Raw genomic sequence first — 25,502 nt, 5'->3', positions numbered from 1 at the left:
TGGTTCCACACAACTGCTTTAAGTAACTGTTAAGAAATGTTGTTACTTAGTTTGAACTCAATACTGTTAAGTTAGATTTACGTAAGTGTATTGGCTAAATGTAACTTAATTGCAATGCTTAGCTGATACTTATCTTTGTTGCTTTAAGCCTACATAACTTGTTTAGGCAATATCTTTGTAATACTGTTACTTAGCTGGTACATAACTTTTCTGCTTTAGAAGGACATAACCTGGTTAGGTAGTATCTTTGTAAAACTGTTATGTAGCTGCTACATAACTTTGTTGCTTTTGAATTACATAAAAATGTTAAGTAATTTCTATTCAATACAATTACAAATAAATCATTTACACTGGTTACTTCCATACAAAATAGCAAAGTTTCTTAAAAGTTACTTAAAGCAGTTATGTGGAACCACTTGACATAACATTTTTAAGTAAATCTTAGGGAGATCTTTTAGGAAGAAATGAAGACAGCACCCAAATTATCAAACACAATCCTGCCTTTAATAAGCACATTCAGTGCATATAAAATACTTTTTTCCAAGCACAACAGCTTAACACAAAGTGCAATCAATGCAACTTGTTACAAATTCCAAGTGAATATTTTGTGCAGAAAATGTAGATCAGTATAAAGTGCTAACCAACTTGTCGTCAAACTAAAATGATTAAAAAAATGATCCAACAAAGTCCTGTCTTTACTAAGCACATTCAGTGCATATTAAATACTTGTTGACAGACCGAAAAGACTGTAGAGCCGTAGCTTAACACAAAGTGCAATCAATGCAGACAACTTGTTACAACTTTAACTAAATACTTTGTGCATAAAACAATATTTTACTTCAAAGATCAGTGAAGTGCTAACCAACTTGTCTTTCAACAGGTCCAGAAAGCATCCAAATTATCAAAAAAAATCCTACATTTTACAAGACGTTTCAGGAATTATTTTCAAACACTGATAAGCATGAAAGAGCAAACTAAACTCATTTAAAACAGTGAAAATTGGCTGTTTTGTTCAAAAACTGTACTCTAAAACAGTGCTACTCAGTTTTTCAAGTTATGGTTACATCCCAAGTTGCAGACAGCTGCCAAATGTCACATTCTTTGAAATATCAAATCACAGCGGCCTAACCGCTAAAACTTTTTAAAATGTCTGTCATTTTCTGTATGTTGTCAAGTAGCAGTAGAAGAAGTGCAACACCAATTTTTTAAGTAACAGTATTTTGCTAAAATGCAAATGAACATTATTGTTCTCTAAAACTGGTGAATGTTCCCAAGAAACAGTACTGACAATGAAAAAAAGTGTTTATGAACAACTTAACTATACCTGAACGTAAAGCATTCAAACTAAGTTAAGCAATAAGGGCCTCCCGCTTCCTCCTCTTTATTCAAGGAGTTTGTTTCTGAGCACTTGAACTTTGTTTGATAGCTTCTTAGCATCAAGTCCCATCAGTACTTTCTGAAAAAACTCAAAAGTATACCTGAGGTTGGATGGGTAGCTCATGTTTAAAGTGTAGATCAGGCCGAACAACAACACAACAGCAGTGGCAACATCAGGAAGATCTCTGAGCACAGCGACACCCTCAATTATGATACCAATGTCTTCTGCCGGGTCAAGGTCACGCTCTCCTTCTGGTTTGATGACGTAGATGCCAATGAGCGTCTTCTCCATTTCACTTTCGGCCTCATGGAAGTCCACATCCTAAAAAAATAAATAAATAAATAAACATAATAATACAAGTTGCAGGGTTTCTTATCAATTAAAGGGATATTCCACCCAAAGTGGAAATTTGTCTATTACCATATTGCCAAGAGTTAGATAAGTGAGAAAAAAGCATTTTGTAACCAGCACAGTACATTTCTGATCTTATACCCATTGTTCCTGGTGAGCTCAATAATCATGTCGACTGCAAATGAAAAGTAAAAAGTAACACGACGGATTTGCAGGAGGAGGCGATTTAGACTTGGGTCTACATTACGGTTACGCCAAAGCACCCTGTAATCCATGGCATAGCACTTGGATACAACAACAGTGGTTGAAAAAGCCTCTGGTTTCCATAAATAAACACATATTCGAATATCCATGCACCATGCAGCGGCGGCTTACAGTGTTGTATGTGGTAACCATAATGTATTCCCAAGTCTAAATCTACTCCTCCAAATCCTTCAAGTTACTTATTACTTTTCATTTAAAGTCGACATGATTATTGAGCTCACCAGGAATAATTCGTACCGTTAAAGAGTCATTTGCAACCAAAATGCTTATAGTTCCCATTCACTCCATTTTTTAAATGCTAGGCAAAAGCAAATAGACTGCTGCCGGATCAGGAGAATTATTACACTGGTTACAAAATTATTTTTTCTCACTTATCTTACGCTGGGTAATATGGTAATAGACCAATTTTCACTTTGGGGTGGAATATCCCTTTAAGCTGCAAAACAGTAGACAGCTCAGAGCGAGATGAGAGGTGTTGGTCCATCATCTAGATTACACGGCAGAGCAACAAAGCAGAAAGACAGTACACTCAGCCCACATTACACCCCAACTGTAATGGCAAGGGTCACTCCCACATAAGCTCGTGCTCTTATATCTCCAATAATGTTCTAATTTAAACTTTTTGTTATAATCTAGTGAATGTGTATGAGGAAAAATTACCGTCAGTTAAATTTTTATTACTGGAAATTGTTTCTCTTTGATTACTTGCCTGATATTCTTTGATCAAGCTGTTCGGATCTTCATTGAGGTAGACTGCAAGTCCTTTCAGCGTACACACTCTTCTCATTGCAACTGTGTCGTTCTGTAAAACATAAAAGCAAATTTGACTTAGCTAAACTTTAAAGACATTTTCAGTTAACTTCAGCAAAATAAATGTATATAATGGTTTGAGAAAAAAAGTCCATGACACACTACAGAAGAACAACAAAATTTAAAATAAAAAAAAATTAAGGAAAGAAGGAACATTATCATTTGAAAAAATGTGACGAGCAAAAAAAGGTAACCACAGGATCCCAAAAAAAACCAGAAACCCGACCAAAAACAGCAGCATGAAGAATCCAGTGAGGAAGAGGATGAACAAGAGGTCACACCAAAGCCAGCCTTAACAGAGGATTTTTTTTTTAAAGTAAACCACTGAGTCCACTGATCTAAGGCTTAGGAGGAGAGTTCCAGAGTTTGGGGGCCACAGCAGCAATGATCTGTCACTTTTGGTCTTTAGACTGTTGTGCACTACCAGGCTTTGATCACTGGACCTCAGGGACCTGCTGGGGGCGTTGGGACTGAGAAGATCTCCATTGTATGATGGTGCTTGTCCATGTAAGGCCCTAAGGACCAGAACCAGGATCTTGAAATGAACCTTGAAGTTAACCAGCAGCCAGTGACGCTGGAAGAGAAGCGGGGTGACGTGGGTGTGTTTGGAGGACTTGAACAGGAGGTTTTGCAAGGACAAATGAAAAAACAGTTGTAGTACTAAGCCAGGGTTTCCCATAACCCTGGTCCTCAGGGCCCACTGTTCTGCATGTTTTCCATGTCTCTGCTTGAGTTTGGGTCACTGAACTCGTGTGTTGCACAGTGTGTCACGTCTCTAGAGTCCTAAGAGTGTGGCATGGGCAGCCGTGTGCGACGGCCGAAAAAACGCACGGTGTGATCCCGGCACAAAACAACCAACAGCAGAGGACATCCAGGACCACAATCTGAATATTACAGACAACACCAACAAGTACCAGATTCAAAACTGTTTGTAAGGTAAAGCATGTTGGTGCAATAGCTTTACTTTTGAGCTGATTTTATAAGACAGACCATCGCATCATTACAGAGTGATAAATCCGAATCTGTGAGCCGCGTAAATGCGGCAAGGCGCAAAGGTGAAAAGTGATAAAACTCGATTCTGATACGTTTTGCCTCGTAGTAATATTGCCGCTTGAGTCCCTCACCTTTGTTCGCTGAACGCACATCAAGCGTTCTTGTCACAGAGGGAAGTCCCCCGTAGTGGAGCCAGAGCAGCGCGCTGCCTCGGTTGACAGCAGAAGTAAATAACACAGGCAGACCATGGGCTGCTCAGCTTGTTTATGATCAACTGGACGGACGCAGTGATACTACGTTCTTTTGGCCGTTAAGAAGACAGATTGCTCGTCTGTTTAGGGACAGTGAGAGACAGCCAGCGGTTCAATTGAGTGGTAAAAACACTCGCAGAGCGGAGCGTGGAGCGGGAGAGACAACAGGTGAGCTCCAAGCTAAAACTACTGTCTGTTTACCATGGTCGCTGCAATTGACGCTGAATACGTGACCCTGTACGTCACATGCGGGGGGGGGGCGCTCAGAGACCTCCCTTTATCCCGTCTTGGTTTGAAAGGTGCCTGATGGCAGTTTATTCTAGCTTCAGCTTTTCTACTGTAAATGCCAAAATTCTCCCCAGGGAGCCGCGGCAAATCCCGTTTTGGAAACGCTACGGTCCTGTAAAAACCGCTTTTAATTCTGGCAATTTTTTTTATGAAGTATCCAAATCAACTTAAAACTTTATTACTGTGACAACACTATCATGAAAAGGACAAAGAATAAACAATCCCATAATACCAACATTAAACTTTACCTTACAATAGAAGGAGACAACAAAATCATATGTATTAAAAGAGGGAATGAAGCATTCAAAAAAATTAATTCCAAACCTCATCAATTGCAGCCATGATTTCTGTGATCTTGCGTCCAGATGTTCCTCCCTTGTTTCTGAAGACTTTGGTCAGTTTGGTTGTGTTGTTGTCCAGCCATAAATGTGGATGTTAGCGGGACCGTAGTGATGCGCTGGAATTCAGCATTTATCTGTAAAATAAACAAATGTTTAGCGTGATGGGTTTAAAATATTGCATGTGGAGTGCATTTGCAGATCAACTGATTCAGTTACCTCACGTGGAAAAAAAAAGAGCTGGCCATCGGCTTTTAAAGTCAGCTACGAAGGGCATGTCCTGAAGAATTTCTTGCCTCCGGTGAGGAAAGGTTTGGGCCATTTTTGCTTTGATGGTTTCATCGTTGTTCTTCTTCTTGAACTCTGAAAGCAGCACCAACCTTTCTTCTTCCTGACTCTCTCGGGTTTCTCCAGCTGGATAATCAGGGCAGAAATTCACCTCCGCTCTCCTGGGTTTCTTGACTTGGTTGGGATGCACATTACTGTTCCCTCTTCTTTTGAGAGAATTGATGAGCAACTCACTACACCCTAAGTTCTTCAGTTTTCCACGATAGTTTGACATTTTATACTTCAAACTGATCTTCCATGCAGAAAATCCAGTTTCTGAACCCTTCTCTTTCAAGCATGGATGCTTTACAACCAAAGCTTGGCAAACATCACTAAGATTGCTGTCTGAAGGGTAAGCTTTGTACTTCATAATTTCTGAAGACAAGCTCTCTAAAATGTCAGACTTGAGCTTTGGTTTTAGGGTTAAAAGTGTTCCATTGGCTTGGAATTCCTGGTTGCCTTTTGTCAATTGCAGCTCTACATCGAAGCTAAACTCAGGTATGCGAAAGTCCAGTGGCCAGGCTTCTGATCGCAGCGTGGAGTTTGCTGAGCTCGAGGAGCTTGATGACCTGGATTCTGGCGATGACAGTATATCTGTGTCATAATCAGGGTTGTGGCCAGAGCAGGGGCTACCCAAGTTAAATGAGGACACACTGCTTTCATTGCTACCAGTGGATGTTTCTGGTACACCTGTTTTAATCACTTTTATTTTGTCCATGTCTTTTAGATCAAATGTGGATGTCATGTTAAGGAACTGATTAAAATCTGTGTCCATGTACTGCAATCTGAACTGTTCAGAAACTCCGCACTGATTTTCAATCTCCGCTTTGAGCTCGTTAACATTCTTTGGTATCCCCAAAGGAAGGGTTAACTTGAGTGCGTTGTTCTCCCCCAGGATTATCAGAAGCTTTGTTGGGGCTGTCATTTCTGATGTCCCAATCTCCAACTGTTACTCTAAAAAATAAGTGCAAGAACATGAGCAGGTGGTTCCCAAACTTCAGTACATGTTACAATAGTGAAGCAGGTATTTTTTTAGTGGTATTCAGAATTTTGCAGCACAATTTTTTTTCTAGTATTTTTACAAGGCTTGAAACATATCCGAGTAGATTTAAGTTCTGGTCCAACTATTTTTAAGAACCAAACTTTGAGAAGAACTGCTATACAGCACAAAAATTAAATCGGCAACATGGACATTAAAATTACCTGAACAGTGTATGTATCTCTTTAATGTAACAATGCGAGAAGCTCCGACTTGGTAGTCACAAAGTGGATAACAATCCACCAGATCCTGATGTGCAACAAGAGAAATTTCCTTTGGAGATGGGTCAATTTTGAAGGATCCATAGTGTTCAGTGTACCACGAGCTCAGTTTTTTTACTATAAACACCAACGAATCTGCCAAAATACACATCTGCAGGATTTCAGCAAACTCTGGCAGACCCCCCAGTGATCCATGTACTATTAACATGCCCTTCCTGTAGTAGATGCCCGCAACAGACACACTCTGGGCAAGGCTAACTACAGCTGTGTCAGGGTACTTTTCAGCAAGACAATGTGCAATTTCACGTTTGAGAAGTTCAACTGGGACTGCCGAGACTCGTGAAACCTCAAAAGTGGCTTTGCTACAGCCTGATGAATGCATGTAATGGCCAATCATGAGCTGGTGTTTGGTTGACAAAGACAGGGTTATGTTTTTGAAGCAGTTTGTGTGTCTAGCAACTTTTTTAAAAAATGTGTGCTTTGCCTCGAATCTGATTGTCCATAATAAGGCAAGTGGACCAAAATGGCGAATTATTGAGGGATAATGAGCCAGAAAGTGATGTTTTGGCAATGGTCTTCTATCTGGGCATACTTCTTTGTACCTTTGATGGTGGTCTAAAATCTTACTCTCCAGGTATGCAACTGAGTCACTGTTATGAACAGGACACACAACAGGCTCAACAATATCCTTCAAATCTAGTAGAAGTCCCCAAGCTGGTTCGTTTTCAGGTATGTGTTGTCCAATAATAAGTGGCAGAAGTCTTAGTAAACACCAATTTTCATGTGCATTGCCACCAACAGTTTTTTTACTATGAAAATTGTGAGGCAATTTCTGAGGGCGATTAGTCTGATCCCCTCCTTTGTAGGGAAATGACTGAACAAGTCTATTTAGATTTTCAAAAGTGATGTACTTCTTGCCTATTAGTATTCGAAGGCACTCAGCTATCTCAAAAGGCACAATACCTTCAAAAAGGTCATGTGCAAGATCACGGGGGAAACCTGCAGTGACCTTGAAGAAAGACAGACTGTCTGCCAAGACACACGAGCTTTTCACACCACAACAAGCTACCCCTGTCTCACGTGCAGTTGCTATGTGTACACGATGGAGCTCCTCAGTTCTCAGAGAAAAGTCACTATTTGTAGCTTTTGATTCAATCTCTGAGCGTGTAGCAGTACAAAACCTGCAAAAGTAATCTCCAGAAAAACTTTCCACAAAACCGGCCAATCCATGAGCTCCGAGGCTGTCTGCCACTACATATTGGACAGTGCCTTTAAAGTTGACCCCTAAATTGTCAATGAACACTCCCTGCTGCTCTAAAATGACAAGGTCTTGCAAAAGTGGCTCAAATATTTTTGGATAGCCAAAGGTCCTAAGGTCCTCACTTTTGCACAAGAGAGCCAAATAAATAGAAGAGAGGGATGAATGACTACCTGGTGGCAAGTTACCTAAAATCCAGTAAACTGAGCAAAGTTTATGCTTTTTCCGTGATGTCCCCAATGGATTGCAAATTTCGAAATCATCAACATAAAGACAAATAGAGATTCTTAGTTCACCGCCTGAGAAAAACTCATTATTTTGAAAATGTAGACCATCTTTATATGATGTATATTTTTCCTTATTTACAAAAGGATTCTGATTGTGGCTAGTGACAAATTTGTTCAGTATGTTTTCTTGTTTAAATATCTGCTGTAATGATTTTAGAATAGGAATATACTGAAAGGTCCTCTTGCTTTGGGAGTCGAGAATGTATTCAATTGGATCAATTACTTCAAAATGTTTTCTGTAATACTGTCTGCGTTTGAAGGCAGTGGCAAGTGTGCTGTCCTTTTCTATGGCTTTTAACAAAGGGTTAAAAGAAACTGCCTTTGTCAGTTCTTCAATAACAGGCTGGTCTAGACAAAGGTTATGATTCTTGAGTATGTCTACAATTACTTGATTTGTCAAAGGCACTGATGCACAGCTTATCAGGTAGTGCAATTCTGAAAGCAACTCGTCAATTGCTATGCTGGGAACATGAAAATAGTTTTCCAACTTAAGTAAAAGAGATGCAAAATTAAGTTCTATTACATTTGCCAAATCTTCAGTCTCACTTGTAGTTGTATCGTGATCAATATTTGCACTTATGTCCTCTTCTACAATAGTGTCTGTACTGTCATCAGCTGATGTTTGGCCTACAATAGTGTTAGCAATACCGATTTTAAAGTCTTTTAAGGTATAAGGATTGTGTTTCCTATTTCGATGAGACTTGAATGTACCATAGATATTTGTTTTGAAAGAACAACCCTCAAACATGCAATGCACAGTCTCGTTACATTTTAGATGGTTGTTAATGTGAGAAAAATACTCCTGCTCTGAAGCTTTGTTGCAGCAGGAACACAAATGGCAGTTAAATGTTGCCAAACTCACAGACTTGTCTAGAGTTCTTTGGGTATGTGATCTGCTTAAGTGGCTATGTAGAGCATTCCATGTTTTGAAAACACAGACACAATCAGAATAGGCACATGGATACTGCTGTCTACTATGAACTAACCTGTAGTGTTTTAATAACAGAGCTCTTGATGACACCACTTTTTTGCACAATTTGCACTGCCACATCAACGTATCTGGGGGAGAAGCACAAAAGACATTTTCATTACACTGTCCCTGAAAAAACTAAATAATTTGCACATTGTTAATGTTTCATATTAATCAGTTTTATTTTTAATATTGTATGCTACAACAATGAATTTATTGATCTACATCATCACCACTGCATATTGTGTAAATGTGTGTGTAATCTGACATTAAAAGTCGAGTGAGAAATCCCATGGACATTGTACAACATTAATGCAGTTCATCTTACACCAGCTTACTAAATGCTTTCTGCAAGCTACATCAAAACGTAAGCTGAAATATTAGACAGAAAATACACCCTAACCTGTCTGCTAGCGAGGAGCGCTTCTCCACTGTTGTTGGCTAAAGTGCAACGCAGTCAGGCGTCCGAGTATAAACTCGGCGCGAAAGTGCGTGCCGGACCGAATGCGCTGCCTGTACCGACGCATACCGACGCTAGCGCTACACTACATTTGGGCTGAAAACAGAGCTTTGCTATTGCAATGGAGTCCCCTCCAAAATCATTTGGAAACTCACGTGCAGCAAGTCCACGTTAGCAAACCTTTACCGGGCAAAACCCTGCCTGTACTCTTTTCTTAGTAGCACTTGCGACATTAACTGACGTGTGAACATATATATGTAGACGGGCTTTACAAGAAAAATGACTTCTTACCTGATTTTTGGACAAAAATGCGGCTGAACCAGTCCACATGGCAAAGAAAAAGCAAGCTTGAGAAAGAGGGTGGTGCGCATGCGCATTGGCCCTTACTTAGGCGGGCTCTGCACGCAGCAGTATGTGCAGAGGGACAAACCTGTGAATTTACTCAACAATGTTACGTTGACACAGTTCAATGACTTTGTGTAACAACAAAAAGTAACAACATTTCATTAAATTTGCACAAACACTTTAAGAATTTTTGCAAAATCGAGTTTATTAAGAACAAACAACAAAATCTACTTTAGTAAAAGCAGAGATAGGCTGAGTTCATTTTTTTGAGTGTAGAACCAAGTCCGCCAGAGCTTATATTATTTTTTTACATGTTGTAGTGCCATTTGTGAGAGCATTTCAAGTTGCTATACATCAATACAACTGTTATAGCCCATATTTTAATAATATGTATGCATTAAGTCCATAGTAACTACATTAATTGCAAAAAAGTGCAATAAACTACAAAAAATTGAAAATAGTTTTTGTTTTGTTTTTTACATAAAGGGAGTGCAGAATTATTAGGCAAGTTGTATTTTTGAGGATGTTACGTCCCCCCCGAAGGGGTCTAGGCATGCGAGTGAGGGGACCAGTAACAAATGAGTCCAGGACAGAATGAAAGGAAAGCAGACAGGTGTTCTTAGTAAATAACATAGTCTTTATTATAGATAATCATAACATAAGGAGCCGGCAACGCCGTATTACCAATAACATGCCGAAAAAGGGAAAAAAGGTTGCAACAACAAAGAACACAACAACCAAACAAAAACTCCACACCACGAGGAGGCACTTCCAGGAGCCCACAAGCTCACCCTGTCACTAACAGCAGCTGGCTTTACTGCTGCCAAGGCCCACAAGCCCACACTACTCACGTAAAGCAGCTATACTGCTTCCACAACTCCACACTTCAGGCAGGCTACCTACACACCAAGCAGAGACACTCCACACTGCTCACAGCTCATCCCCAGCTTATATGACTTCAGAGAGGTGATTGCTGACTGGAGTCAGGTGGCAAACGAGGCTAATCAGAAGCAGCTGTGTCCTGGGGAGAGAGGAGAGTGAGAGAGAGAGAGGGGGTAGGAGTAAGAGAGGAGGAGGCGGAGAAAAGCACCACACCCACACAAGGGCAGTATCAAGAGGCCCAACTAGGGCCGTAACAGAGGAATAATGTTATTATTGAACAACAACCATGTTCTCAATGAACCCAAAAAACTCATTAATATCAAAGCTGAATGTTTTTGGAAGTAGTTTTTAGTTTGTTTTCAGTTTTAGCTATTTTAGGGGGATATCTGTGTGTGCAGATAACTATTACTGTGCATAATTATTAGGCAACTTAACAAAAAACAATTATTTATTTTTACCAGTGAAACCAATATAACATCTCCACATTCACAAATATACATTTCCGACATTCAAAAACAAAACAAAAACAAACCAGCGACCAATATAGCCACCTTTCTTTGCAAGGACACTCAAAAGCCTGCCATCCATGGATTCTGTCAGTGTTTTGATCTGTTCACCATCAACATTGCGTGCAGCAGCAACCACAGCCTCCCAGACACTGTTCAGAGAGGTGTACTGTTTTCCCTCCTTGTAAATCTCACATTTGATGATGGACCACAGGTTCTCAATGGGGTTCAGATCAGGTGAACAAGGTGGCCATGTCATTAGTTTTTCTTCTTTTATACCCTTTCTTGCCAGCCACGCTGTGGAGTACTTGGACGCGTGCGATGGAGCATTGTCCTGCATGAAAATCATGTTTTTCTTGAAGGATGCAGACTTCTTCCTGTACCACTGCTTGAAGAAGGTGTCTTCCAGAAACTGGCAGTAGGACTGGGAGTTGAGCTTGACTCCATCCTCAACCCGAAAAGGCCCCACAAGCTCATCTTTGATGATACCAGCCCAAACCAGTACTCCACCTCCACCTTGCTGGCGTCTGAGTCGGACTGGAGCTCTCTGCCCTTTACCAATCCAGCCACGGGCCCATCCATCTGGCCCATCAAGACTCACTCTCATTTCATCAGTCCATAAAACCTTAGAAAAACCAGTCTTGAGATATTTCTTGGCCCAGTCTTGACGTTTCAGCTTGTGTGTCTTGTTCAGTGGTGGTCGTCTTTCAGCCTTTCTTACCTTGGCCATGTCTCTGAGTATTGCACACCTTGTGCTTTTGGGCACTCCAGTGATGTTGCAGCTCTGAAATATGGCCAAACTGGTGGCAAGTGGCATCTTGGCAGCTGCACGCTTGACTTTTCTCAGTTCATAGGCAGTTATTTTGCGCCTTGGTTTTTCCACACGCTTCTTGCGACCCTGTTGACTATTTTGAATGAAACGCTTGATTGTTCGATGATCACGCTTCAGAAGCTTTGCAATTTTGAGACTGCTGCATCCCTCTGCAAAATATCTCACTATCTTTGACTTTTCTGAGCCTGTCAAGTCCTTCTTTTGACCCATTTTGCCAAAGGAAAGGACGTTGCCTAATAATTATGCACACCTGATATAGGGTGTTGATGTCATTAGACCACACCCCTTCTCATTACAGAGATGCACATCACCTAATATGCTTAATTGGTAGTAGGCTTTCGAGCCTATACAGCTTGGAGTAAGACAACATGCATGAAGAGGATGATGTGGACAAAATACTCATTTGCCTAATAATTCTGCACTCCCTGTAGACATGTTGTCCTGGGCTCACTGATGGACAAATGCGTCACCTTTCTACTGAGTCAGAAGAAACAGTCATTTTATCCCATTTCTTTCCTTTTCTTTCTATTTTTTTTGCCTGGAAAATATCAGCTACAGGCACTTCAAACAGTTCAGTGACTAAACATGCAGATTTCCTGTTATTGAGGGGGGATCTCATTACAGCAAAGTAATTCACTCCTCAGTGGCTGCTTTAGAAATGCATCTACACCCGAGAGCTCCAGCGTGCCCATAAAAGAGCTAAATTAGCACATGGTAGTTTGACATTTTGTGGCCATAGGGGAAGTGTTTGCGGGAAATGAGGTGCTTTATCTGGCCGCCTGCTTTACATTCAGCGTAAATGTGAGCTCTTGATTCAGCACTGCGCTGAGGAAGAATCACTGTAACAGATATGACAGGTAGGTGCTCTGTGTCGAGCCCTAAAAAGCCCTCTGTCCTTCCTCACACATGCTGTTGGATAGTGTTTCATCATCTGTGGTTCCATTAAATTTGTTTCATCTGTCATCCGATACACCATAAAGGCATGACATAAAAACATGGGTTGCGTGTCAGTGAAAATAATGGCAGGAGTTAGAGCTGACACTGTAAAATCAACACAGAGGAAAGAGGAAAAAACCTAATATGATCTATGAAAGATCTTCCTTGCTTCAGATGGGAGAGTAGCTTCAATGTGATGTTCAAGGAAATCTGAAACATTTGACCCACGAATGGTCAAGTGCAGATCTACTTCAGGTATATTTATACTCCTTCACTCAGTAGGTCTGTTTGGTAGATTAGCCCTTCATCTGTCAGCGTGGCAATCGACTAAGATGAGAGACACGTGCTGGGTGGAGGAAATAGCTCAGATGGAAGAGTAAGAAAAGACAGGAGGGAAGGCGAGTGAATCAAATTTCTGAGGAGGAAATCTTGTTTTAGGGAAATGTAGCCCGGGGCTATGTTTAATACATTAAAAGCAACCAGTAATGTTATCACCCAGAGTTACAGGGAAATAAATAACATTAGATGCGACTAACATCCAGTAGCGGTCCAGTCAGAGGCTCTATTACCAACCACGAAATCATATTCTTGCTATGAGAAAAGTATGTGTTTTTAAATACAACAGTTTTTAGTCAGTGACTCATTTGTTGTGACACTCAAAGCATCAGAAGGTGATTTTAAATATTAAAACATGATTTTCTTTATTACCATTCATGTATATCTGCACTGTCTGTTGTTGACTGTCTGTTGCTGAGCGTATTTGTACTGGCCTTTGGTGTCAGGTATGAGCCACATGGGTCATACTGTTATTCTTTGTGTGTTTGTTTTTGGGTACTGACAAAAAGGGAAAAGTCCAGGGAAGACATCACAGCGACACTAATACGGACATCCGGCAGACATGATGCCACATCCCAGATGCTAATACAACTTTCATTTTTTTAACAGCCTTAAATGTTCTTAAATGGATGTTCATAGATCTGTGATCCATTTCCAGGAAATATTTGCCACTGAGGTTAAAGCTAACAGATGCATATCATTTGATGATCAATGACAGCTGTGTTCCTGTCATACAGTCTATAGCTAGTGAATATTTAATAAAAAACATGGCTCCTGGCTTAAACACTGGCAAGACTTATCTTGGATGAGAGACTAACTGTCATGGGCTGGGTCGTGTGACCCAGTGTTTGAGTTTTATGTATTTTGTATCCGTTTTTGATCTAGTTAATTTCTAGGTGGCTATTTAGTCCTTTATTTCTTTTTTTTTCTTTTTTTTTTCTTCTTTTTTTTGTGTCCCATTTGGATCTTTAGCCATCAGAATTGTTGTCTTAAGGCCAAGAAAGATGCCAGGCGGATTTATTTTACCAAGTGGATCATCATGGCCTTGCCATATTGGTCCATTTGATTGACCTTTATTATAATTATGAATTTATTTTATTTTCATTTGCTACAAACGGGACAGACATGACTGGGGGATAGGACAGGGAGAAAGAATGAAAGAAAGAGAGGGAGAGAAAGAAAACCAAAGGGGAGAAGAGACGGTGAGAAGGGGGGGAAGAAAAAAACAACAACAAAAAAACAAAACACCTGGATCACCTGTATGGAGAAAAAAAAACAGAAGAGAAAGCAAACAACTAAGAGCAACATAATAAAAAAAACGGCACCATCACAATAAACTAGCTAGCAGTAAATATCAGTAGATACTAAGTAATAAACGATATTGTGCAGCACGCAAGATAGACAAGGCACAATGTGCTTTGAGGCAGCATCCAAGAAAGCTGTAGTCCGCGTCTGTGAATACCCGTGTGTACACCTGTGTGCATACCTGTGTGGATCAGCATGCTTGCATTCCAAAGGTTTCTCCATGTAACGATCTGCTAGGGAGTGTGGGGAGCCACAGCCCCGTCCTCCAGGGTATGAAGCAGGTATGGAGGAGATCAAAACTCCAGACATCCAGAGGTCCTTTATTTCTTAGTTGTTTCTGTCATCTCCCCCTGTACTCAGTCTCCCTGATTCGTGCATCTACCTGTCATGTTTCATGTCTGTCTGGTTATGTTAAGTTCATGTCATGATTTATCTTCATGTCTATCTCTCTGTGTTTCCTGTTTTATTTTGAAAGAGTCTGGTGTTCTTTGTTCACTGCATTTAGTTTTACTCTCCCCTGTGCTGTCATTATGTTTCATGCTAGTCAGCTGTATCCTCATGTGTCTCCACTTCCCCTGATCACCTCATGTGTGTATTTAGTCCTCAGTCTTGCTGTGTTCAGTGTTGTGTCGTCTGTGTTATCTCCCCTACCCCTTGTCACAGTTTCCCAGCCATATTAAGTCATGGTTTGTATGTTGTTTAGTCATAGTCTATTTTCTCGGTAAGAGTCATAGTTTCCTAGTCTATGTTCAGGTTTTCCCTCAGTTACTTTGTTGTTGTTTTTTTCCGTGAGTTTTCGGCCCTAAATAAAAGCTTGCTTTTTGTTAAGACCAGTATTGTCTTTTTCCCGCCATCTCTGATGATATATGGTTTCTAGTCCCTCCGGAGTTCTGTAGTACTGATAGAGACTAGGAGTGTAGGCTCATCTTGACTGTCTTAATACACATCCTGTTGTTGAGCTCGCAGGTATGAGTTGTTATGTAGTTTGAACAATTCCCATTGCCCCCTCCAACATCCCACACCTCACTATTTTGACACGTAGCCAGATGATATTCAGCTCACATCTGACGTCTTATTTTGATTTTTTTTTTTTTTTAAAGGGGATGAAGGTGTGAAGTGTCAGGCCCGGAGTGACAGCCTTTTGATCAAAGCTTGAGCCAGCTGTCCTCTCTGTGGTTGTTAGGAGCATTTTCAGTGTTGCTGATTGGATCCTATTACTGTTATTATTGTCGTTCAGTTGTGTGAGCTATATTAATATTTTTGGCTCATTGCTGCTCTCAGCTTTAAGTGCTGGTTACAGTATGGTGTCCAGTGTAAAAAAAAAAACAAAAACATGGACCTGCAGAATGATTCTGTCAACTTTTTAAATTCTTAAATTGCATGTTTTTGAAGCTTTGCCCACACAGGGTTGATGGGGCTGACAAAGCACTGCTAAATGTGTCTACATTCATTTTGGATAACTCCTTTAATAGTGAGTTTATTAAAGGATAGGTGAGGAGAAGTAAGGATTCTGCATACTGCTTTATGTCCAAAAAGAGAAAGAAGAAACTTGATTTGAGGCGTTCATTCAACTGGTACTCTAATCTCCAGAGTGTGTTACCAGTGACAATGAGTCCTGATTAGAACAAACACTCGTGGTGATAATGAAGGACTGACAATAGGTGCATTAGTTGCATAATGGCAAGACACTGTTGCAGTATGATCTCTGTCAATTTGGAATAACAATGTTGATGCAGTTTGCTTTCCTTTGTTGAAAACTGGATGTTGACAGTGCTGTAACAAAAGACTTGTATCAGGTAGTTTCATTTGAGCATAACTCATAATAATGATCATAAAAAGGTGTCTGTTTGGACAGCAACTCTAAGTCTTTGCTATTCTTTTCTATGTCTTGTTCCAGCTGAGAGATCCTGTCTGTCATAACTGCTGGACTGGTGATGCTTGCAAACAGTTACGGCGTCGGTCTCTCGATGGGAAACGTTGGCCCTAATATCACGCTCCACAACACTCTCAATACCCTACAGCTTTCTCCAGAGCTTTACCTCATCTTCTGTGCTCCCAAAGTGCCGCAGTACATGTGTTACTTGTGCTCGCTCACTAAAGATCAATGTCAGCTGAGTGAAACACTTAGGGGAGTTTAATTTGAACGCACTCATACCTGTGCATCTTCTTTTGCTCCAATTGCAGAGCACCTAGTCCCTTTGGTAATCATGTTAAGGCTAATTGAACACAATTATAATTACAGGAGATTTTCCTCAGTCACTTTCAGTTGTGCACAGTCCATTTCCTAACTCTGATCGATCAGCTCATTTACAAGCTGGTTTACAGTACAGAAACTTCCCACTAGTTTGCATGTGTATATACACTATATGGCCAAAATTCGCCTAGTAAAAATCGCATAGAGAGCTTCATGTAATGGGTTTCCGTGGCTGAGCAGCTATATCCAAGCCTTACATCAGGTTCTCCGTCTCACAATCTGATGAACGAGTCTGGGTTTGGCAGTTGCCAGTTAGTCTGACTGCAGGGTGCCCAATGTAAAGTTTGGTGGAAGAGAGATTATGGTGTGTTTTTTTCTTTTCTTTTTTTTTTCTTTTTCAGGAGGTTCCAGTCAAAGGAGGTCTTAATGGCTCAGTTTACCAAGACATTTTGGACAATTTCATACTCCAAACTTTGTTGGGATGTTCAGTTCCCGTTGCAGCATAACTGCATCAGAGCACAAAGCAAGGTCCATAAAGATGTGGATGAGCGAGTTTGGTGTGGAGGAGGTTTACTGGCCTTCGCTGACCTCAAACTGATAGAACACCTTTGGGATGAATTAGAGCAAAGACTTGTGATATTATGGTATTAAAGGTAAACTTTGTGCTTTTAAAAATGTAAATAAAGGTTGCTCTTCAGATTACATTTATTGAAGTCTGGCACAGCTTACAATGATGTGGTACAAATACTGGTCAAAGGAGCTTGTAAAGAAAAGCGTCTGGACTTCTTTAAGTTTCTTGAAGACGTTTCACCTCTCATCCGAGAAGCTTCTTCAGTTCTAAGGTCAAATGGTGGAGAGTCCCAGATTTAAACCTAGTGGGAGTATCCCCCCAAAGAGGGGCAAAAGGACCTCCTGATGATCCTCTAATCGCCTGAGCCAAGGTGGGAAAATGGGGGTGGGCTGGGAGGCGCTGCTGCACTGGGCCCCGGTCTGGATGGGCCTGGACCCCCTTCCCCTGGCGGGTCGTGGAGTATGGGGGTGCCTACTGGGGTCAGCGGGGGAGCTGGCCCCAGGGAGGGGTCACTTGCCCCTCCCTTCCTTCCCTCCCCATCTCCAGCTGCCTCCCTCTTCCCGCTCCACCACAACCACCCACACATGCAGGGCCTTGGAGTAGGGGTATGTCACCAGGGTGCAGAGGAGGCTACCCCCCCCCCCCCCCCCCTCCCCTCTGTCCCCTTCTGGCTGCCTCTGCCTCAATTTTATCCCACAACTTAGACATTCACATTACTCACACTCTCATTACACATACATATAGGATCTTGGGGGTGGGCACGATACACGGATTCCAAATTACCATCAGGGTGTACACCTCACCCCTGGCGTTGTTTCCCACCTCTCAATTTTAAATACACGTAGACATTGAGGGCTAGCAGGAGGGACCATGCTCTTACCTGCTGCTCTCTGGCAGGTAGCTCCATGCCCTCCTGGGTTTTAAATGCACCTTAGAACACACATGCATCAACACTACAATGAGCGGGTGGAGGGAGGTTTGGAGTCTTCTCTCACCCCCGTTCTCTGCGACCTGCTGGAGCGGGGAGGGCTAGGAGGAGGAGTTGGCCGTCCGACTGCGGTCTGGAGTGTGGGGCCTCCCTGCTGCTGCGGAGTCGGGGCGGTCTGCCTCTCCCCACCGCAGGGAAAAGGGTAACACCACCTGGGTCTGGGTGCAGTTCCCCCCTCCAGGGGCAAGGGTACCTAGACCCGGTTTGTAGAGTACGCTTGGGGAGTGTGATCGTGTGTACAGCGTCTCTTTATGTCTGTCTCCACGTTGGTTGAGTGTGGAGTAAGTGCATATGAGAGCATGAGGGTGGGAATGGAGGTTTGTATCTGTGTGTGCCTGTATGTCTGTGTCTATATGTCAGGTTGGGTATCAGACGCCACCTACCTGGGGACATCTCAGGCCCTCCAAGGTTTGGAGGCCTATCTCCCCCCACCACCACTTCCCCTGCCAGTGGCGGACTCCCTCAGACATCGGTGCATGGTGGTTCTTTGTGTCTGGGGATGGGCGTCCAGGTACACACCGGCTCACTCCTTGGCGGCCGCTTATCGGGGCCTGGAGCCTGGGGCTTGCTCGGGCCACTTCGGAGGTGGGGTGCCCCCGGCCTCTCGGCCTGGGGCTCGGTCACTCAGGCACAGCTGGCTGCCGGCGGAGCTCACGGGCGCGTCACTGCAACTCCCCCTGGCTTCTGCTCCGCGGCTGCTGAGTGAGCCCTCATCTGGGACTCTCCTCAGCTCTTTCTGGGACAGTGGCGCGGCTGCCCCCCTGTTAGTCTTCCTTGATCTCTTGCGTTCTGGGGGCCTTTAGATGTCTGGAGTTTTGATCTCCTCCATACCTGCTTCATGCCCTGGAGGACGGGGCAGTGCCCCCCCCCCCCACCCTCTAGCAGATCATTACATGAAGGAACCTTTTAAAAAAACAAGCGCGTCCATGCTCACAGGTGTACACACGGGTGATCACACCCACAAACTACACCCTTTTTGGCTCCTACCTCAAAGCACACTGTGTTCTGTTGATCTTATGTGCTGCACAATAATGTTTAACATTTAGTATTTACTGTCATATTCCCATATATCATTGTGATGTTGTTTATTCTATTACTCTTGTTCTCTTCTGCTTGTTTTCTTTTTTCTTTCTCAACAGGTGATCCAGGTGATCGATATATGCTTTTTTTTTTTTTTTTTTTTTTTTTTTTTTTGCTGCCCATTCTGTTGGTTTTTGTCTTTTGCCCTTCTCCCCCGTCCCTCTTCTCAGCTGTTTCCCTTTCCCTCTTTCTTTCTCCCCTTCTTTCCTCCAGTCAAGTCTGTCCCGTATTCAGCAAGTGAAAATAAAATAAACAATAAAAAGGTGAATTAAATGGACCATTACGGCAAGGCTGGGATGGTCAATTTGGTAAAGTAAATCCGTTGGGCATCTTTCTTTGCCTTTAGACAATAATTCTGATGGCAAAAGAGCCAAACGGGACAGGCAAAAAAAAAAAAAAGGGTGTGGGTCCCAATCAGCCAGGGTTTCGGGTGAGCTCATTGTGAAACCTGGCATTAGAACTGAAGAAGCTTCTCGGTGAAATATCTTCAAGTAACTTAAAGAAGTCCAGACGCTTTTCTTTACAAGCTCCTTTGACTACGATGACCTGGATGACTGAGAACCTTCACAGACATACAAATACTGGTAATTATATAGCACCTTTCCACTCAATTTGTGCACTCAAACCACTTTCTGCTAAAAGTCTCATTCACACAATAACACACTCAAACTCCAGTAGGTGCATTAGGTGTATTTCAGGGTTCAGCATCTTGCCCAAGGTTACTCCAACATGCAGACTAGAGGAACTGGGGATTGATCCACCAATCTCCCTGTTGGTGGATGACCTGTTCCACTACCTGAGTCACATGATATGTCAGTTCATAGGAGGCATTGTAGAACCACTCAGAAGGGGGCTGAATGCTTTTAAAGGCACTTGAATGAGTACTTTCATTATCCTAAAGCCTTTTTGTAAATTTATCTCAAGTATTTTGAATTTCAAGTAATCTTTCAAGCCAGAACCAAACAGTGCCAAATGAAGGTTTTTTCATCATTTCCATCTTGAAACTCCTTATTTGTCCTAAAATCTTTTCCTCATCCATAGAGAACATGATATAATACTGCATACAGTACTGTATATTTATATAATTCTGTTGGTGGGATGCTGCCTCTCAGCAGGCTGGGGTCCTCCTTATCATCTTCACAGTTTAGCTGTTGATGTTTAGGCCAAGCTGCAGCTGTCAAATGAAAAGCATCCCGTGGAGCCAGTGTCTACAGGTTCACATCAAACCCTGGCAGACTCCATCTGCTCAGAAGGCAAGACCTATATTTATCCTACCTTGAAATGCCTGACTGTAATTGCATCAGCTAGTGTAGCTATCAAACTGAATCATACACTCCTTTTTTCTTCCTTACTGAAATAATTTGCACTTTAGGTTCCTCAGTACCTACATTACCTTCTTCCTGTGAGTATTAACAGCAAAAAGTTTAAACTGTGACTTTAATGTTGGTAGATACACCAGATATAACGCTGCAACCAAGGGATTAGCTAAGTTTCATTTATCAACCTGACTGAGCATGTGGAGGGAAAAAAGCTACAAAGGGCTAAACAAAAGACACATTAAAAAAAGAAATGTAGAATAATTCCTTGGTGAAGCAACACTGAGTGGCTGCTAAAGCTAAGAGACAACTACAACTGGGCGACCGTGGCTCAGGGGGGTTGGGAAGCGTATCTGTAACCGGAAGGTCGCCGGTTCGATCCCTGGGCTCTCTGTCCTGGTCGTTGTGTCCTTGGGCAAGACACTTTACCGTACTTGCCTACTGGTGCTGGCCAGAGGGGCCGATGGCGCGAAATGGCAGCCTCGCTTCTGTCAGTCTGCCCCAGGACAGCTGTGGCTACAACCGTAGCTTGCCTCCACCAGTGTATGAATGCGAGAGTGAATGAATAGTGGCATTGTAAAGCGCTTTGGGTGCCTTGAAAAGAGCTATATAAATCCAATCCATTATTATTATTACAGTTAGGTGTTGTCATGGTCCTGAGTCTGATGACTCAGTGGGTCACCCTAACTTATTGTTGTGATATTTTGATACCATGGTAGCATTTACAGGATATTGTTTTATAGTGGTATTATACAGGAAAACTGTTACTCAATAAGGCCCATTTACCAGTTGTTTTTCTCTTTCTCTGTGACCCAAGAATTAATGTGTAAGAATCACAGGCTGGTACCAAGGTCGAAAACACCACAGAGATCACTCCCTTACTCCCATCTTCCCTTCTTTATCTCCTAGAAAAGAGCTTGTTAAAGGCCAGGTGGTTTGTTTCAGAATTCACTAATGAAAGAACTCTGTATTCTGTGTCTAGGAGTGTATTTTGCTGGGATAATCATAAATTGTAGCTGAACTGATAAACTATACAAAGGATACTTCTTTGCTCAGAGGGCAGGAAGACGCTTCCTTATTTGGCCTGTACCGGTTTGAACTGAGAATCTGCTGACACACGAACCTTTTTCCTCTATATAAACTGTTGTCTGATGAATAAACCTTTGAGTTGATTGTGGGAGAGCAACCTGAACAGTCTCTGTATCACTTTGTTCTCCTAACTGCTCCCGACGTCGTAACTAACCTGCTGAACGGCATACCTGAGCGTTACTTTGAATAATTAGGAATCTTATAAGGAAAGGACAAAACTCTGCTTATCGCTGCCCACGTCTCGAAGGAAAACTCTATCTACTGATGACGGAGAAATCCTTCACTTATATCTTACAGTGCAGCTACCATTTTTAGATGCCTCAATCGAAGTCCAATTCTGACCACTTGTGTCATATCACCACAGACCTTAAACTTGTGCACAGCGAACATTGGCTTCAGCTTGAAACTGACCCAAATTCCACATCCCCCCCCCCCCCCCCCCCCCCCCCAAAAAAAACAAAAACAAAAACAGTTCAGGTTTTAGCAGAAATAACATGTTACACTTAGCATGTAATAGATTTGGGGAGATAAGTCTTAATTTAAAAAAAATACTTTACAAGATACTTTCATTTCAAATAACCACACCAAATAAATGTGGTATTGTATGTTATACATGTGTGTATAACATACAGTTTAATAAAGGCTAACTAAAATCTAGGCAATAAAAAAGCAGTAGAGAATAGAAGTATTTGTAAATATATAAATCTCTTTGTAACAAACTTTACAACATTGATGCAGGTAGAATGAGAGACCTCAATAAAGTACAATATTCAGTACAATACAGAACAATGTGCATTGATATTACAGATAGTGAAAAGTAGTCAAGTAAATTTGTTCAATAACAAGCAAAAAACAAATACGTTTCAAACTGACCACTAAATAACAAGTGTAACGACCCCGATTTGAAAATGTAGGGAGTACAAATGCTAAAATGTAAGAAGTAGAAGTAGAAAGTAGGCAACAACAAAAAATAAAAAATACAGCAATAAAGCAATAAACTTAAGTACAGTAATGAAGTATTTGTACTTCGTTACTTTCCACCTCTGATGCCAACAATAAATCATATCCTAATGCAAAATGTGGTTTAGAGAATATTTGTGTCATGTCGCCCACAGAAGCACTTAATCCAGCTCTCTTACTTAAACCAGGGTCAGGAAAGAAACATGTGTTTATCTGCCATAAAGCACGATTTAAAAAAAAAAATGCAAACAAAGTGGCAACATGGTCAGTGTAAGCAGACTAGTTGATTCCTAGAATTATTAAATTACTAATGGTACATTTGTTCATGAAAACAGGCTGCAGTCAGGTGCTCTTGGACCCTTCTCATCCAACTAGGAGCATGCCGGAAAAGCGACGACGTAGCAGGTTTGTTACTGTCCATATTTTTAGGGAGTTTTCTTTACGATGGGAAAATGTTTTATTCTGTTTCTTTAAGTTCCCCAAGAAGTATGATAAATGTTTTTTTCTGATAAATTTGTTAATACTTTTAGCTACATTTTTTATCCATAAATGTTAGTGATGGGACGTTCTGTATCGAGGCTTCGGAGCGTGTGTCGAGTAATGGAGGGGGCGTTTCCGCGAAGCGCGTATCGAGGCTTGCTTCATTTATGGGAGGAGCTGAAAATGATGACGTCCGAAGCCTCGCTGCCCGGCTGTACCACGTGACTGGTTCATGAAGCGGTTCGAATTTTTTCCGCGAGCTATGACAGCGATACAAACCCCTCAGACTTCATTCAAAATGTGGGTGTTTGATGGAGAGTTGCGGTTAGTGAGAGTTTGGAGACAGTTTGGAGGTTTATGAGAGTGAAGAGAGAAAGTCAGGAGAGAATGGAGCCAGCTAAGAAGAGGAGGATGTCCTCCCCTGTGTGGGAACATTTTGAGCTTATATCTCCCAACAAGGTATGTGAATTTCCACAGAAGATGTATTTTCATAATACTGATGGTGCAATAAAACCTACGTTAGGCTGTCTGTACTTTTGTACAAGGTGAAGTGTTTGCTATGTGCCAGGGAGCTGGGATATAACAACAACACCTCATCCATGCTTAGGCACTACAGAGCTTTGCATGAGAATAAGGGGAACACCGATTGTGGAGCAAGACCAGGTGAGCCATCAAATGCAATGATAATATAGCATGCTGTAATGTTACTAAATGATATAACAATATTATACAACTGTTATAAGTTACGTGTGTGATATTTATATTTGTGCTTTGTTTTTATTGTCTTTCCATACTGCCAGCATAAATATACACAGTATACTGCCATCACTACAATATAGATATTTTACACACTCCTTTTGTTGTTGACATTTACAGGCTGTGTGCAAAATGCCACACTCTTCAAATTCATGCCAGCTATTATTTTTACGTCCAGTAGGTGTCCTGCTAGAGCAAATGAAGCTTCATGAAGCTTCGCGTTGGGGTGAACCAATTGGATGAAAAGCTTCAGTGCTTCATGGGGCTTCATCTGCCCATCACTAATAAATGTACGTTTACTAATAAAACACCATATTTCTGTCATTATTTTAAGGATGTGGAAATGTACATACAATCAATATCAGACTCCACCAACAAAAAGGCTCTCAAAACAAATTTATGTATGTGAATTTTTGCGTGTATTCTTATAATTGTTACCTTTTTCTTTTACCCCTGGCTTTGTGTGTTCATGTTCTGTTGTTTTGTATACTTCATCTGTTCGTATGTTGTATACTAATTGTTTGTTAAATAAAGTTTATAAGAATAAAAATTAAAAAAAGCGACGACGTTGCTTCCGTTTCATGTGTCCGTCCTTTGAAAAAGTCCGGTTACAGCAGCTTCTAGATCGCGTTAATGGCGCCGCCTGTTGGTATTGCTGACTGTAGAAAACACGTACAGTGATTTGTAAAGTCATCGGTTGATATTCAATCATTGCCAAAATACAGTCACTGTTACCAGCAGGCAGACTGTCTGTGACAGTTTAAAGAGCTATTTGCATAAATCACAAAACCCCAAAAGCCTAAAAAAGAAATGTAATAAATGTTAATAAAAACATTAAAATACTATTTTGAGTCCTGTTTCTATTACACAAGTGCATAATCACGAATGAACTTCAATTGTTTATTTAAAATCATACTAAAATATGTATTTTAATGAAAGTTCACACCAACTCAAAGTCAACAAAATAAATAAATAAAACAGCAAATTTGGCTTTTATGCCAAAAATAGAGATTTTAACTCATTAATATTACGGTTTTAAAAGTCTTTTTTATATATATATATATATCCACCAAAAGACTGAACGCTTGCTACTATTAAACTGACTCATAGTCACATGACCACTGGTGCAGCTGTTGTGTGAGATGTGGTGCCACGCTATTGGCTACTGCACTTTTATTATTATTGGCTACTAAAGGATCAGTGCCCCACTTTACCTTCCTTCTTTTGCTTTTTTTTTTTTCCAAGTAGCTTATTTTGTTAATAGAAAGTGTGTGTGTGTGTGTGTGTGAGAGAGAGAACTTATTATTAATTGTTTTTATGAAGCTGAGCTCTCATAGGCAAACTAGTCTCCAGGCTCCGTAACAGACATTCAGAGCTCTTTTTTTGGATTTTGCATGCCTTTAGCTCCATTGTCTGTCAGGATGAATTAACACTACATACTACTGAGAGTCTTCCATTTTGGAGTTTTCTAGTTTCAATTAGAATAGAGCAAACAAAATTTGCATGTTTGCAACAGGATGCTAGTAAGACTTTCAGAAAGCCTGCAGAACTACTGCTAAAGACCATAAAAAACAATTGCAAGTCTGCTTGAAATTAAAATAGAAATAACTGGGGGTTAGCTAAAAAATATATGCACAGTCCTTTTATTTCAAGTAGTAAAAAAAAAAAAAAAGAAATCAAAACAAGAAAAG

General features: G+C 41.2%; 1 protein-coding gene across 2 annotated transcripts; it reads right to left on the bottom strand.

The window, feature by feature from the left end:
• Positions 1–482: 482 nt before the first annotated feature.
• LOC143413302 (uncharacterized) lies at positions 483–9,239 on the bottom strand. 2 transcript variants are annotated; one of them, XM_076876101.1, is made up of 4 exons: positions 8,792–9,239; positions 4,660–5,954; positions 2,703–2,795; positions 483–1,699 (listed from the first exon to the last, which is right to left on the bottom strand). In XM_076876101.1, the coding sequence occupies exons 2-4, from the start codon at positions 4,675–4,677 to the stop codon at positions 1,382–1,384; spliced, it is 429 nt and encodes a 142-aa protein (XP_076732216.1). In that variant the 5' UTR covers positions 4,678–5,954; positions 8,792–9,239; the 3' UTR covers positions 483–1,381. Both variants share the same exon structure in this region; 1 of them encodes a protein (XP_076732216.1).
• Positions 9,240–25,502: the final 16,263 nt, after the last annotated feature.

The sequence above is a fragment of the Maylandia zebra genome, linkage group LG17 (assembly GCF_041146795.1).
Source record: "Maylandia zebra isolate NMK-2024a linkage group LG17, Mzebra_GT3a, whole genome shotgun sequence".
NCBI lineage: Eukaryota > Metazoa > Chordata > Actinopteri > Cichliformes > Cichlidae > Maylandia > Maylandia zebra.
Note: the sequence above shows the minus strand (reverse complement) of the source record. Positions and strands in the feature narration are given on the sequence as shown.

Coding starts and splice junctions, on each gene's coding strand:
- LOC143413302 (XM_076876101.1), bottom strand. Junction 1,700..2,702: donor GCTTGATCAAAGAATATCAG/GCAAGTAATCAA, acceptor TTATTTTTTTAG/GATGTGGACTTCCATGAGGC.